General features: G+C 39.3%; 1 protein-coding gene across 1 annotated transcript in view; it reads right to left on the bottom strand.

Annotated features, from left to right (window-relative positions):
- DCHS2 (dachsous cadherin-related 2) overlaps nt 1–15,846 on the bottom strand; it is a 121,479-nt gene that overhangs the window by 63,899 nt on the left and 41,734 nt on the right. The window contains exons 2-3 of the mRNA XM_065061488.1: nt 12,594–12,785; nt 2,143–2,374 (exon numbers count right to left, since the gene is read on the bottom strand). Of these exons, the coding sequence (XP_064917560.1) occupies nt 2,143–2,374; nt 12,594–12,785 (424 nt within the window). The remainder of the gene's footprint in view (nt 1–2,142; nt 2,375–12,593; nt 12,786–15,846) is intronic.

Here is a 15,846-nt window from a genome sequence, read left to right as displayed (position 1 = left end):
ACATCCACAAGATCATAAAATCAAAGACCAAAACTGTAATATAATCTTGTTTGGTTCATGGGTTTGGGGATCCACCTCCTGAAGAATTCCTATTTCTTCTCACGTTTGTCCATTGCCCTGTTTTCACAAAATGCAGCCCACGTAACTAGATAAAGTCCCTCACATAACCTTCGGCAAGACACATTTAGATTAGGCCATATATCAAAGCATATGAAGACACCTTTAGCACAACAAAAACTCCTAACCAGAAGGGGAAGAGCTCAAATCTCTGTGCCTTAACAGTGAGATACTTGGTTTATATTCCTGTGAACAGTGAACAACTTTCACAGCTATTTGAACCACAGAGACTGCCAATTTGTCACACAGAAATTTTGCAGTTTTAATGTTTATTTTGTTTGTAATGTCTATTTTTGCCAAGAGTCTAAAAATCATTCTGCTTGCCAGTGACTGAACATAAGAACTATTGTAGGTAGATGTGGAAGAATATAAAAGGAAAAAGTGCATTTTTCAGAAAAAAAGCACACACACCATTAATATTAATAAGCTAAAATTAGTCACAGTCTGACCTCGTGAATTACCCAGGAGATCTGATTAAGTGCAATCAGATTCCAAGCACTATAATGTTGGGAATAGCGTCTCTGACCTAAATGCTCTTCTCATCATGAAATGTCAGCAATAACGATCTCAAGCACCTTCACCCTGCATTTGGTCTGCCTTTGATAAAATACCATGACAGATCTGCAAGATAATAGTAACTTATAAACTTATATGGCCTTCATGATTAAGCATGACATTTTTCCTATACAAAGTGCCAAAACTGGAAAAAAAGGCCACAAGGTCACAGTCTGAGAAAGATGCATTTCAGAAGACAGGACTAGTCCAAAGCCAGTGCTGCTGGTGTGATCCGCAGGGGCTCTCCTGACGAGCCTGCTGAGGCACTTTCAAAATGACCAGTTAAATGAGTGTGGAGATCCAGCTCCCTAATTATTGATTGACCTATATATTTTTGGCATTAGTTATGCCCCAAAGAATCTGATTTGACAGGCAGTTAAAAGTCTGCAGTTAAATAAATTCTGAAATAGCCAAGACAAGCACACCGACTTCCTAAGAAGATTAGTTTCTTCTGTTCATCATAGTATTTTGGGGACTGTTTAAGAAAATGAAAATAGGCACCATTTGAAAGAACAAAGCCTTGCAATGGTTCACGTGCCAAACAGCTAATATATACACATGTATAACAGTAAAAAAAAAAAAAAAAAAAAATCTGAAAACATATATGCCATGACCATCAGGAAGCATAGCCATTGATCAGGGTACATTTATATGCAAGGGCTGGCTCTCAAGTAAAATGATAGCTGCAGTTCACTTAACCACTCTCTGAAAGACACCATGGACATTTGTAGAGACACTGCTCATTTTCTTTTTAAGGTTAGAAAATGGACTACAGGGACTGCTTTGTGGTCATGGGAAAAGTAATTCAATTTGTGAGATTCAACCTGTCTTCAGAAAAATTCACCCAGACTTGTTTATGCCATAATTGTTTTCTTGCTCCCATCATCACTCCCTCATTGAGCCTCTCTCCAGAGACCAGATGGACAAAAAGTCATATCAGGAAGTACAAGGCAGAAAAAATCACTTACAAAGCTAATCACTGAGTCAAACGGGGAGGCAGCTGGACATTGTAAGACTGTGGGCAGAACAGGGACTTATTTTAGCATAGTGTGGAGAGCAAGATTAGGACAGAAACAAAGAGATAAAATGAAAGGACAAGCATCTTGAAGGGTCTTTCATTGCTCCTCAAGAGTAAGACCTAAACATTTCAGGAATTCAGATATTATTGTAAAAAAAATAATGTTTTTATTATTTCTTCTAACGATTAATAGATTTATGGCTGAAAATAGTGGATAAGGAGCATACTGCTTGTCCTGTATTGTCCTGGTGGGTACTAGTTTGCCCATTCTCCTGTTTAATCCAAGAAAAGCGAAGGCTTCATGTTAAACCTAAATCCTCCATGTTCCTCTAGAATCATTTTCCAGCAGAATCTAAGTTTCAACTGTATGACATGACTCCAAATTAAAAAAGCATTGCAAAGGAAAATGTTGTATAATTATAGCCTTTCTGAATCATAGACTCATAAATTACCTGTAGATGCATCCACTGTGAAAAAAGAAGAAAATTCTCCTGGGATCAGTTCATATGTAACAACACCATATATTCCTGAATCTCTGTCTGTGGCAACGACATTGATGATCTCTGTTCCTGGCTGTGTGTGACTGCTGATGCTTGTCACATAGATGGCTTGTTCAAAAACAGGTTGATTATCATTAATATCTTCTATCTCGATGCGAACAAAAGCTTGGGCACTCAGCCCCCCCTGTGGGAAAAAATCGGGGAAAAAAAAAAGAAACCACACAACAAGGTCAGTTTTAAAAGTGTACACAATAGAATGATGCACATCTGGCTTCAGCCCATCATTAGGAAATGGAACATGCTGCAAGAATACTGAACAATGAAAACATCTGTTAAAAACAACTCAGAGTATCTGTAATACCCCAAAATACTGCATTTAGGCAATCTACATGCTCAGAACAACTCCAGTGGGCTGACTCCATACACACAGAAGTTCAACTTCTTATGACAGTGAGGTCTGAACACAAAGTTATTTTTGTTAATAGTAATGGCCACTACACATGTGAAATCCATGCTAGTCTAACTTTTACTGTAATCACCCAAACACCACTTACTCTTTCACAGATGAAAGTCAAGGCTTTCTGCACCAGAAACACATGCCCATCAGGTGACTGTGGTGCTCCAGTAAAGCAGGAATAACTTCTTTCTATCTATGAATCTTTCAGATTGATGTGAAGTGTGACCATTGTAACAGCAAATATGAGGCTTTTTGAACTATTGATCAAGGGCATAGGCTGAGAGCAGAGCAGTGCAGGACAGCCAAAACCCGACCTGTCAGGCTGCTGTCTGGCAGACATACCCTCAGTTATCACTCTGGCAAGTTTAAGCATTTCTTTTCACACAGTGTGTGTGCCTACGGGTGTATGTGTACATATAAAGTGTGTGTGTGTGTGTGTGTGTATATATATATATGCATGTATGCACATGTGCATGTGTCTGCATACCCACACCATCACTTTGTGCACACAGAGACAGAACAATACCAAAGATGACTGAAGCACACAGCTGAAGCAATTTGTTCATGCAAAATTTATGACTGATTACATAATTTTATTTCCAGGACATCTGTGATTTTGCAGGGAAAGAGGTCTCACCATGCCTTCCAGAGAGTGTGGCTCAACCTTTCTGCTCGTTTGTTTTCCCTACGCAAAAAGCTGGGAAGAGAGCCAGGTGTTGGTAGCGGTTTCAGCACCGTACCTCCTTGCAACCCCAGCCAGCCCCTGCACTGCTCTCCTTACGGTTGAAGCTCCTGCTACAGGTGCCCATCAAGAGCCCACTGAAACACCAGGTGGGCAGCCACAGGACCACCTTTAGCTTTTCCCTGCAGTGAAACTGGAGAAGAGAGAAGCAACTTCAAGCTGGCTTACAAACTACACTACAGCAAAATCACCGTTTGCCATTAATTGAATTTTGAATTTTGCAATAATCTGGAAAAAAGACAATTCTGTGGGTGCAGAAGTGTAGACCCCACAGGGCCTCAAGTGAAACAAATGGCAATTTACTTTTCAGAAGTTCTGCCTTGTACTGCTGCTGGACTCCATCAGTTTAGAGGGGTTCATATTTCCAGGGTTATTTTATAGCTGTAATGACCACAGACATTTTTTAAATAAAGCAGCTTTTGGTAAATGCTGGGGCACTTAGGTGTACAGTAGAGGCACAAAGCAGCACACGTGTGTGTAGCCTGCACATGCTGTATGCAGGACATTAAGATATAGACAGAAGAAGAATCCCGCACTATTCAAAGTCCCACAGGGAGCACCATGCTTGTACCAATTAGTCACTTACAGAAACCGCTGACACAGAGATGTTGGTACGTACATGAGACAAGCTATGCTGAGCAAGTCCAAACTTCATTTTGCAGTCACTGTATCTATGATATAAAAAATAACTAGGTTGCATATTTCTGCAACCTAACTGTTCATGGCAGTTATTTTTAAACCTGACCTTCATGAAACTATCCAGTGATTCAGACTGGATACTACTTATTTAGACTTGCTGTGCAGCCTGGCTGTTTTCCCGAAACTATTTTTGATTATTTGCTTATTATATCCACAGGGTCAGACTTACGTCTGGGCAAAAAATACTATCAGCATTCTCTTCCATATTTCCATAGGGATTTTTGCTTTGTTTTATTTTGTTCTTTTCTTCCTTGTAGTAATGTTAGCTCTGTTTGGTAGCAGTGAAATTCCCACAAAAGCTCAGGCATTGTGCATCTATGTTTCACCTCAGACCAAGACATCTGGCCCACATCCTCCTGCTGTGCTTGGGTTTTCTTCTGAAGAAAAGGCATGGCATGTTTCCAGGGCTCACCCTGCTGCAGAGGAAACCAGCAGCCAGGATACGTGCCTGGGGACCAGGACTGCGAAGGGCACTGTGCTATCATCAGTCTCAAGCTACTGAGGCAGTCATGAAACTGTGCTGATACACTGTCACTGCCAACACCCCAACCCTGCCTCAGGGTGAGCCCCTTCCCCAACACCTTTGTTTCCACAGGAAGGAAATCCCTGCACATGAGCTAAGAGAGCCCTATGTGTTCTGTTCACATCCACTGTCAGAAGATGCTCTGTGGCTCCACAGCACCCAGGTACTTCAGGACAGGAATCGGAAACAACATTTTTAAGAGAAGAGGGCCAAGGAAAAAGTGAGGTCAAGAATAAAAAGCATTTAAAAAGAGGCAAAGTTTGGAAGAGCATGAAAACAAGCTGCAAAAACTTATAAGAACTTATGTTAAATTACTTCTTCCAAGTTTCATTATTGCTAAACATTAAGAAACAACAACAAAACAAAAAAACCCCCACACCACTGTCCAGCCAATTTGTATTTATCCTACGGAGTTACAGAAAGGTTGCAAAGTCTTTGGAAATCGATTAATTCTTAGCATATAGGGGAAACAAGTTGGAGACCTACTAACTACTTAATCTCTCAGAAGGCAGACTAAATTTTATGATGGAGACAGATCCTTCTTTTCCTGAAGAAGCAGTTTATTCCCTCACATACAAGTCAAGTACAATATTCACTTATTAACTTATTATATTAACTGGTTATGACCCAGATCTTGCTCTGGCTATGAAAAATTTTAGGTATCATCCCAAGTGAGAAAGAATAAACTGCTTCTATTTCTAACCACATGGATGTATTTTACCTACTCAGAAGCAAGCACAACATAGCAAATCTGAAATATGAAGGCTGGCTTAAACAAGTCTGTTACTGACAGAAAATTATGTTTGTCAAAACATCTTAAAAGCTACAGAAAGCCACAGTTGTTAATTCTGAAATCCCTTTTCTCAAATGTTCAAATATTTTTAATTATTGTTGTGCTGCTTGATGTAACAAAACATCACAATTGCAATGGTTTCTTTGTCAGAATCCTGAGTTGTGTGCCCCATGGAACAAAAAGGGGACATAAGAAACTACCACCAAGTCAAAATAACCACAAGTAATATTTTCTGTACTTTAGCAGGACCAACTTTGTCTGAAAATATGAAGCTACTAGTACACCTCTTTATCACGTCTAAAAAAAAAAAAAATCCTTCCTTTGGCAGGAGAGACTCTTCAGCTCAGTGAGCATAAATGGTGCTACTTTGAACAGCTGTATTTCTTCATCTTGATGCTGTAAAAGGCTTAAGAATCCATCAAGATTCCCACTCCAGACTCCAACATTTTTGTCAGTGAATTGTGCTGTCAAATTTTGTTCCAATGGTGATGTACAGGATCCATGACATGAAGACTTCTTTTATTTTTTTTTTCGTTAAACCTAAAAGATATGTCTCCTTGAAGTCACAATGCTGTCAAAATGGAGAGACATTGCCAATTATTTCAAAAGCCTTAACTTCTTCAGAAGCTCAAGTACTTATCTATAGGTTTCAATGGCTTCAGCACAAAAGACAGTTGGACAAGAAGTGTGGTTTACCAAAAAGTAAGAGATGAAGAACAAAGTGTTTTTCTATGCAGAAAGGGAGTAAGAGAGTCACTAAGGTTTCAATATTATCAGTTCTTCAGATTCTAAATAAGTACCAATCTACGCAACTAGAAGAGTTTACACGTTTAATGAATGATTTTTTGGTACCTGTTTAAAGATGAGTAGTAACATAAAAGATGGTAATGCCATACTCTGCATTGACAGGCAATTCCATAATCTGCTGCAAGTGATGCAAGTAGAAGGAGTTCAGAACACACTAAAAATTCCACCAAAAATGTATCATTGACCTTCAGCCATGAAGCCCAAGCCTGGTCTCCTCTTTCAATGAGAAAACTTCCACTTAGAATCTCATCAGGTCATATTGGGAATTATGCAGTGTTTTTTTGTGGTTTTGTGGGGTTTTTTTGTTTGTTGTTTGTTTGTTTGGAGGGTTTTTGTTGGTGGTTTGGGGGTTTTCGTTTGTTGGTTTTGTTGTTTTGGGTTCTTTTTGTTTTGGTTGGTTGGTTGGTTTTGGTGGTTTTTTTATTTTGTTTTGCGTTTTATTTTTCCTAAACAAAAAGGAAACACACCTTCTTGAAAAAAAAAATACTATTCAGCTGAACTTTTAAGCTACAGTATGACAAAGCTCCTATTCTGAACAGACCTTTAAGGTCATTACATGGAATTACATACAAACTACATGGTTTTGAAGAAACCCAGGCATCGTACTGGAGTCAATACCATGAGCCAGCTTTAGCCACGTGTTCTGTGACAGTGACATCGATTTATTCACAATACACAAAGCTAAAGCTCAACCTTTCATCTCTTTTTAAGTTTTTTTGGCGTATGTGCACTTCAATTGCCTACGCAAGCAATTCTCAGACCATTTAAATAAAATTTTGAATGACTGCTCCATAACAAGAAGTAGTAACACCTATCTGTGCAAGGAAGCACATAATTCTGAGTAAACTCTGTGAGTGATAATCTTGAGCATACAGTACAGATGTGATGACAACCCACTATATAACTGTGCTTTCATATTTAGCAGATGTGCTTGTATATGCAAGTAGATGTGACTTGTGATCTACTTTAAAGTACTATATTTAAAATTCTTAGATTTTTATTTTAGTTTCTACAAGTGCATCTGATTTTGAAGTATTCAGTGTATTTAAAAAAAAAAAAAGAAAAAAGAAAAAGCACAAATTTTCCAGAAAAACATAAAAAGACTCAAGATTCACAAAGTTAGAAAGCTAAAGAAGATGGCAATTAAAAGTCTTATTAGGTTAATACTAATCAACTGTCAATGAAAAGAAGCATCCTTCTATCTTTTACAGAGAACTTTAGGTCTTAAGGTGTTCAGCTGCTACATAATAATTGCAAAAGGTTCAATACACCTACACAACCAACCTCGGTCGCAGCAGACACCTCGTAAGCCCTTGCAGCACTCATGAGATTTCTAGAGCCCTGTTTGAACCCAAGTATTGGACATGCTCTGTAGCTCTGTGCCACTGTGTCACTGTCCGCCAGCAGGTTGTAACCAGAGGACAGGAAAGGCACAGCCCAGATTAGCAGATGAACATATGGAATGGCTTCCCTCCACCCTGCACACCCAGGTCAAGCAGTCAGGTCTGCCCAAGGGCTGCAGAGCCAAGGCAGGCTGCATGCCCTTCTGTTCACCTACATCATGCCTTGACAGAAATTATTTCCATGGTTTTGTCCTGTGACATGCACACCCTTTCCCTTGGAGCAAATACGGCCCAAAATCAGCAGATCATAGTCCAGGCAAAGGCGAACAGATGGGTGGGGGAAGAGAGAAGCACCAGTACAGTGGGCATGACTTCAGCAGGTAGAGGCTTCCTTGGGCCAACCAGTTAGGATGCAAGACATCTTCAAGACACCCTGAAGCACCTTCAACCCTGACAACATCTAAAAGCTGTCACTGTAGTCCAGAATAAAAAGAAAAGCAAACAAACATCCCCAGCCCTCGTCTTCTCTCTCACAATGTGTCCAACACAAAAGAAAAAAAAAAAAAAGCTGTGGGCCACGAACACATTTAGAACATACCTGACCACTACATGCTAGTGAATCCTGAGATACGCTGAAACCAGAGCCAGATAGAGGAAAACCAGGAGAAATGAAGAGGCACTGTGGGCAGAGATTTTCAAACAAGCCCACCACCATTCAAACCATCATTAAGGACAATCTTATCACAGCACTCAAGAGCCTCACTTGGAGAAAACAAAACCAAGCCAGTCCACTCTGCAAAGGGAAAAGGCAAGGAAAACCACACAAACCAAATCCCAAACCCTTGGGCTCTCAGTAGGTATAGAGACGTGGTGTGTGTCACCCCTTACAGTGCAGGGGACAAAAAGTGGAAGAGACCTCTGCCCATGCTCTGTAGTTTTCAAAACTGCTTGCCACACTGATGAAGAAAGTCAGTACACTGGTATGTGCACTGCCTTACCTAGACAGATCTTTGTTGCTGGAATTGGTCCATGTCTGGCTGCAGCACTCACAAGCACAGGTCATTCTGTCTTCCTCAGCTTTACAAGAAAACTCTGTGGGCCAGCTCCTCCCAGAGTCAAGGCTGGACACTCCTGAATGCCTCTCATTGTGCACCAACCCCAAGATTGTGCAACTTTGAGATTTTGGCTTTGAACATCAGACAACTGTTTTCTGTAAGCATATAGTACACATTTTGCTAAACAGAATTTAAATTAGCATTATTCCAATTAAATATCTCTGGATTGTGACAAGTTCTCTAACAGCTGCAGGCATTACTGTTCATTTGGTTGAAAGACAAAGAGAAGTGATGGCCATCATAAAAAATGCAAATGAATAAACAAAAAAGATTGAATTATGCATGATACATAGCAATAAAATTTGCCACTGTACAGCAGAAAAAATGTGAGCTGTTACAAAAAAAAAAAAGGTTTCACATATGAAGATTAATTCACATTAAGACTTTTTAAGGCAGAAGTACACAAAATGAGAATAAAAGAAGCATAGATTTACATATGTAGTGTTCTGGAGACCCCCAAGAGAACAGGGAAAACACACATAATGGAGTGTCCATTTCAGTCACATCGTGAAAGCAAACAAATAAAAAAAACCAAACAGAATAATTAAAACCTATCAGACCAAATTGCATATATTTAAAACCAAAAAGTAGTAATTTTGTCCCCCGTACTGCTTTTGAAAACATGCAGATGCTTTTACTAGAATTCCTGTTTTTCCATATTTTCCTTTTTGCAAAACCTGATTTCACAGTATGCCTCATCTAAATCTCTCTCAAGTGTTTGTGAATGTTCCCCAAGCAACATACCTTCATCTGATTTTTTTTTTTTTTTTAGAGAAAAATATCTACCATTTTAACATCATTGTAAAAAATTTTCAGCTGATTGTAAATTCAAAGACCTCTCTAAATGCCTACTGAAACTGTCTCTGATGTGTCAAAGGTGCAGAATTACAGCTGCTGTGACTAAGGGCAAGGTCTGACCAGGGGGTGTCCCAGGCATAGCTGGCATTTCAATCACTGGAGGGTCACCCTCATTACTGGAAGAGCTCTCAGCCTGCCACAGTCCAGACACAAGACTGAAGGAGAAGGCCAGATGCAGATGCTGTGGGATTCAGTCCACACACTTTTTCTATAAACCTAGGTACATGATTTCTTTTCACATAAAAGCATTTCAAGGAGCAGTTCCAAATACACATGCCAAGTGACTTTGGGACTGCAATCAGTGCTCCCTGCCAGTTAAAAAGGCTAATACATGATGATCAGTCTTGTCCCCACTTAATCAGTGAAGAGTGCTCCCACAAGCTCTCACAGGATGTTTATTTAACGTCAGTTTAACAGAATCTGTTTTCCACTTGCTTCTCCACAGGTTCTTGCGTGCAATTGCAGTTCTCTCATTACTCTTTCTACATAGTGCATAAAAGATCAATGAGCTCCAAAACCATGTAATGGAGAAGCAATGAACAGGTGGAGGAAACTGATAGTTTTGCTGTAAGATAAAATGAGAACCACCTGGAAAATACTTTCTTTTCCTCCTCATTTCTGATTAACTTTGTTATTTTCTTTCCTTTCTGTCTCTCACCCTCCCCTTTGTCAACAGTGACCCTTTGCTCTTCCTCCATCTTTTTTGTACACTTTTCTCCCCTGGTCACAGCTTCTACTTTGAAATCCACACCTAACATATTTAATCCATCAAAATCATCAGCAGAATGCCAGGAGATAAAATATCCCACTACAATTCTGCCATAAAAGTGGAAAGTGGCTAAACCTAAATTCACATATACTGAAAATTGTAATGAACACGGAATTTAGGTGCTTTAATATTTAGGTATTGTATGAGCTAATTTTTAGAAGATAAATCAATGGCATCTACAAAGTGCTGAATTCTAATAAAAAGATCAAGTCCTGCCCGTCACGGATAAGGCAATCAAAAAGTGAATCCCCCTCACTATTACTGAACTTCAGAAAACACAAGGTCCCTAAAAGCAGATAAATCACAGACCAATTTAAAAATCAAATACTCTATAGTTTCAATGCATTGGCATTTTCCTTTAACTTTTGATGTAAGATTTATCACTAGAGCAATACTTTAACCAAAAAAATACATCAACCTTTTTTCATGTGAACCTATTTTCAAAACAATCTTCTCAGCCAAACTCAATACCTGAGAAACTTGTCAGAATTTCACTGCTATTGTCCAGCTCTCACTTAGCCTTTTTTAATAAGACTAACCTTGATATTCCAGATACATGTATATGTGTTCTTTATATTTATACAGCTTCAAACCATGTATATGAGAGAAAAAAATGAAGTGATGAACTATAGTAGAATACCTAATTTTCTGCTGTTATACATCGTAATACTGACTGCTTTATTCTTTGAGACTTTGAAATGTGTACTCAGGTGTATGTTACAATATTTTGCCTAGAAAGGAATTTTGAAGACAGAAATCACAAACCAGAGAAGCTCCAAAATGGGCACATAGACTTACTTCTCCTGGAAAGGTTACATATGCTAACCTAACAAAAAGACTCACGTTCTTAAATGATGAGATGTTCAAATAAGACAGAGCCAGGAAATCAATACACAAACAAAAAAAATTCTTATATAATTGTTTATCCTCAAAAGAAAAATATGGGGAAGGCACACTGCTAAAGGCACTGGAGCTTCTTAAACACCAAATAATGACAGCTAAAGTAAAAAGCAGAAGAATTGCTTAACTGCTACACAAATATCCAAATTCAAGGGCACACAAATATATCCTCAACAACTACATTCTCAGAATGCAACAATTAATACCAAACACAAACAGCAGTTATGTAGGTTCATCTACTTATGAATATGGAAGTCATAGTTCATCAAGTTTCTTCAGTGTATGGTAACAAAAAGCACATTTTTATGAAAAATACAGTATTTCTAGCACAATTGCATTTCTTTTTTAATTTATATTAGATGTGCTGAGGACAATATCCTAAATGCAAGCTTAATATCCAAAGTATGAAATGAAGATCTAAATAGCCTAAAATAATTCAATTTCAATGTTTTTCAGCTCAAATTGTCCTGCAAAATGTGACCTGAATAACATGAATCTGTAAGTTTAAAAAAGTGTCCTTGAGTTAATTTTAAACATTTGCAACCAGCCAGTAACCTTTTTCTTCAGCCTCTTCACAGTTCGCTACTAAAGCTGAAGAAAATTAAGAAAAGTACCAGCTGGTCTTTTTCTGGGCCTCTCGTTGCAAATACCCTTTGGATACTTTCATAACACAATGAAACCAGGAATTATTTTCTTCCAGTCCTGTTCAGGAGTCTGGCCACCAAAATTTTGTGTCACATGGCACCCAGTAGACCAAGCATCCGCACCCAGACATCTTATTTTCCCACCACAATGAACATCTCCTCACCATCCTTGCCAAACAGAGATCTGAAGTGGATTATTTCATGCCCATGAAACTTCCCTGCCCTCGCTCTCCTGTGAATATCTACTTCTCAGCACTAGCTCCTCCTGTAAAGTGGGAAAACTTTCAGACATGCTGCAGCAGGGAGGCTGTACCCAGCCACAGCACCAATGGCATCAGCTACCTGGAAAGGATAAGGAAACTTACTCAGGGAAACCACTGGCATCCCAGAAGCCAGATAGTTCTAGCACAAGTTGGTGGTTTATTACTGCTGCCAACATCTCAAAAGCAGGGAGCAGAGGTAAACCTGCAGTCACAAGATCCAAGAGGGGGAAGAAAATCATCAGGGACTAACATATCCTAAAAATGGTTTTCAACAACTTGTTTAGGAGTGATTTTGGATTTCACAGCCAACTTCACCAATTATGGTCAAAGTTTATGCTTTGTGAAGTATCACATTCTGCTCTCTAGAGGTAAGAAATTCTAGTCAAAATCATGCAATTTTCACATACTCCATTAACCTTTAAAAGTATACAGCACATTCAAATTTGCAAACGCATTTGCAAATCTGGAAGTATGGAAGGACAGAACTTACCCCATCTGTAGCTTTTACTAAGAGATCGTAAGTGGTTGGATCTTCTTCTCTGTCAATGTCTTGAGACACACAGATCTGACCAGTGCGTGGGTCAATCTGGAAGGCTTTAGATTTTTCATAATAATGGAATCCATCATAAAGAGAATACTCAATTTCACCAAATTGGTCGGCATCTGCATCTGTTGCTTTAACCTGCAGGGAAACAATGGAGGTAAAAAAAGAAACCAGCAAAACCATTACTCATTAATTCAAAAAAATCACAGACACTTTGTTTTAAAGTTACCTGTTTGTGTTTTAGAAGCAAATGTGCGTACACACAATAAATACAACCACACTTTGCTAACTAAACTGTCTATCTGCAGTTTGTAAAATAACGACTCAGGCACTGATAGTGTGATTACTGCAACAAGCATATAACATTGATCACACCTTATCTGTAAAACTACTTGTTTATCTGTCAATAATTATCCCCATGAAGTGGACTTCCCATGGCTGGATGAGCCACATTAATAGGACATGCTTTAAGCTACTTTCCCTTTTTGTTATTTTTACCAGTGAAGGTAGGTCTTATGAAAACCACGTCACATGTAGATCAGAAAAGTGCTGCAATACATTCTTACCTAATACATTTTCTAAAAGATTCCCCAGAGCTGAACTTCATTCTTTATTTGACAGAGGGCTTGATGCCACAGTGATCCATAAAAGTTGAGGACTGGAGGGGGTTTTAATCTCCAGTCATCTCTCCAAAGAGCCAGAGCCCTACCAGCACAACTAAACATGACTGTCACATGCAGGCAGAGCACAAAGCAAGAGATGCACAGGCTGCAGTAATCTTCCTGTGGGAGATTTAATTACTTTGTCAGCGTAGTCTTGCACGTAGCTATAACTGCTGAATGACAAACAAGCCTAACATCTTTTCTTTTCAGCTATATTAAGTACATCTAAAAAGCTGCATGAATCCTGCTGCAAATCCCAAACAAATGTTGTAAATAAGTACTTTAAAGAAAGACTTCCTTCAGAGAGAGATTCCTCTGCAACCACATGGCATCATCTGCAAAATATATATATATATATATATATAAATATAAATATATATACACATACATACTAAGTCCTGATAACAAGGAAAATCAGCAGCAGGAGAAAACGTAAATGGGTGATGGCTAGACGCTGGAGCAGGGCAATGGTAGCCATGGGGCAGGAGGTCCTTATCCTGGGCACAAAATGCCTATTTCCAAACAGAAACACATCCACGCCTCCCTTCTTTCCAGCTATGCTTGGTCTTCTTGTGTTACTAATGGACCAAGCTAGACCATGTGCTAGAGGTATACAAGATGCTTTCAGAAGCCTGTGACTTTCAACATGCCACATCACCTTCCCTCAGCTGGGTTTTAAAGGACTCACAAACCATAGCACCAAAAGTAGGGTGTCAATGCTTTTCAGCTGAAGGTGTGATTCAGGCAGTGACTAGTCTATAAAGCATTAAAAAAACCCCAATAATTTAAAAACATCAGGTGAATTTAAGTTTAACACAGAACACTCTTGAAAGTTTTTTTTCTAACACTAAACACCTTTCTTTTGATGCATGGGGGGTGGGCAGAAATCAACATACCCTTTAAAATATTATAAGAAATGTTTAGTATAGCAACAGGTTTTACCATTACTGTATACATGTGCCTTGTGAGAAGAGGCTGAGGGAACTGGGCTTGTTTAGCCTAGAGAAGAGAAGGTTTCAGGGGATTTAACACCCATGCCCCAGTGTGAAGAGGATGTTACTGGAAAGACAGCACCAGGCTCTCTCCTCAGGTGCAGAGCAAAATTCTTGCTCTTTGGACAAGGGGTAGATTGGTTAAATAAGTATTTGATAAACAGAACAGTTTTCTACATTGCATCTTCAATTTTATTGCCCTATGATCTCTGATAACAAAACATTTTGTGCCAGGTTTGGCTCTTCTTTGGAATGTTCCATTGTGGAGGTTTTGACTGAAATTTACAAACATCTTGGAAGAATAAAATTTTTAAAAATATGTATACATAAAGAGACACAGTTTTTTAGTTCTCTAATTTGTCATTATTGGAGATACTTAAAGGATTTCTCCTCTTCATTTGGTTTAATTTTCTACTTTTATGATAAATCTTGTGTTTTCCATCAGCCTACCTGTGCAAGTACAATGCCTGAAGACCTTAATGGAGCTCTGGAAAGCTTATTATTGTAAAGCCTGAGAGTCACAACTGGCAAGAGTTCACAGAGAAGACCTGTGCCAGCCATCACCTGCATCTGGCCCAGGCTGGAAAGGTGAAACCCACAGCCATCAACCTCAGACAGGGCAAAGGCAGAAGTCTGCACACAACAGACAGTACTGATAAATGTCTGGCATGGTTTTAGGCGCAGTTTCAAGGAAGACCAAGCATGACAGGCCAGGGACATCTCCTAGCAAGGAGATCATCCTGTTTTGGGGTTATAAAAATTTTTTGCTGCATGGAGACAAGCTGTGCCAGGTCATTTGGCCTTAGGGCCCCAGGACAACCCTTGGCTGCTTCTCCTACTAGTACAAACGTGGCCCTGAGGACCAGTCAGTGCCTTCATCACACACTCACTTCTTTGCCCACATAGGAATTGTTTTGGCATTAAGGTACTGAACTGGGACTGAATTAAAACCAAATGAATGAAAACATAGCTTGGAAAGGCTGAAAAGCATAGAGTCGGGAAAGGGAAATGATGTAAAAACTACCAAGGCAAATTATAAAGCTAAAACTTACTCTAGACCAGTTACTTCCATCAGAATTTTAAAAAGACAATTACAGTCCAAAAGATACACATTATTTCAGGGTTGGTGGGTGGTTTTTTGTTTGTTTTGTTTGGTTCTTTTTTCTGTTGTTGTTGTTTTGGGTTTTTTACTTGTTGCAGTTTTATTGTTTGTTTTTAAGTGCCCTCTGGACTCCATTTCTGCATGGATGCTTGTGATTTGCTTTATTTCAGAAGCGGTATCACTGTGACTGTAATTGCACCACATCCTCCAGTGCATCTTTCCCCCTCCAAAATGGTTTTTCACAGCACTGAAGGCCATTATACCAGAGTTTCTGGTGCTGCAAATGGAAAGCTCCTCCACGGGAGCCCTGTGGTCACAGAGCCCTTCACACTCCTTTCACACCCTTGCAGTTTGCATCTTGCAGCTGCAGCACAGGGTGCAACGTGCAGCCACTCCTGACCCCAGTCCAATCACTCATTCAAAGTAAGTTAAAGGCAAAACTC

Source organism: Columba livia, chromosome 4 (genome assembly GCF_036013475.1).
Source record: "Columba livia isolate bColLiv1 breed racing homer chromosome 4, bColLiv1.pat.W.v2, whole genome shotgun sequence".
NCBI lineage: Eukaryota > Metazoa > Chordata > Aves > Columbiformes > Columbidae > Columba > Columba livia.
The sequence above is the reverse complement of the archived record's forward strand: the minus strand, read 5'-3'. Positions and strand labels throughout refer to the sequence as shown.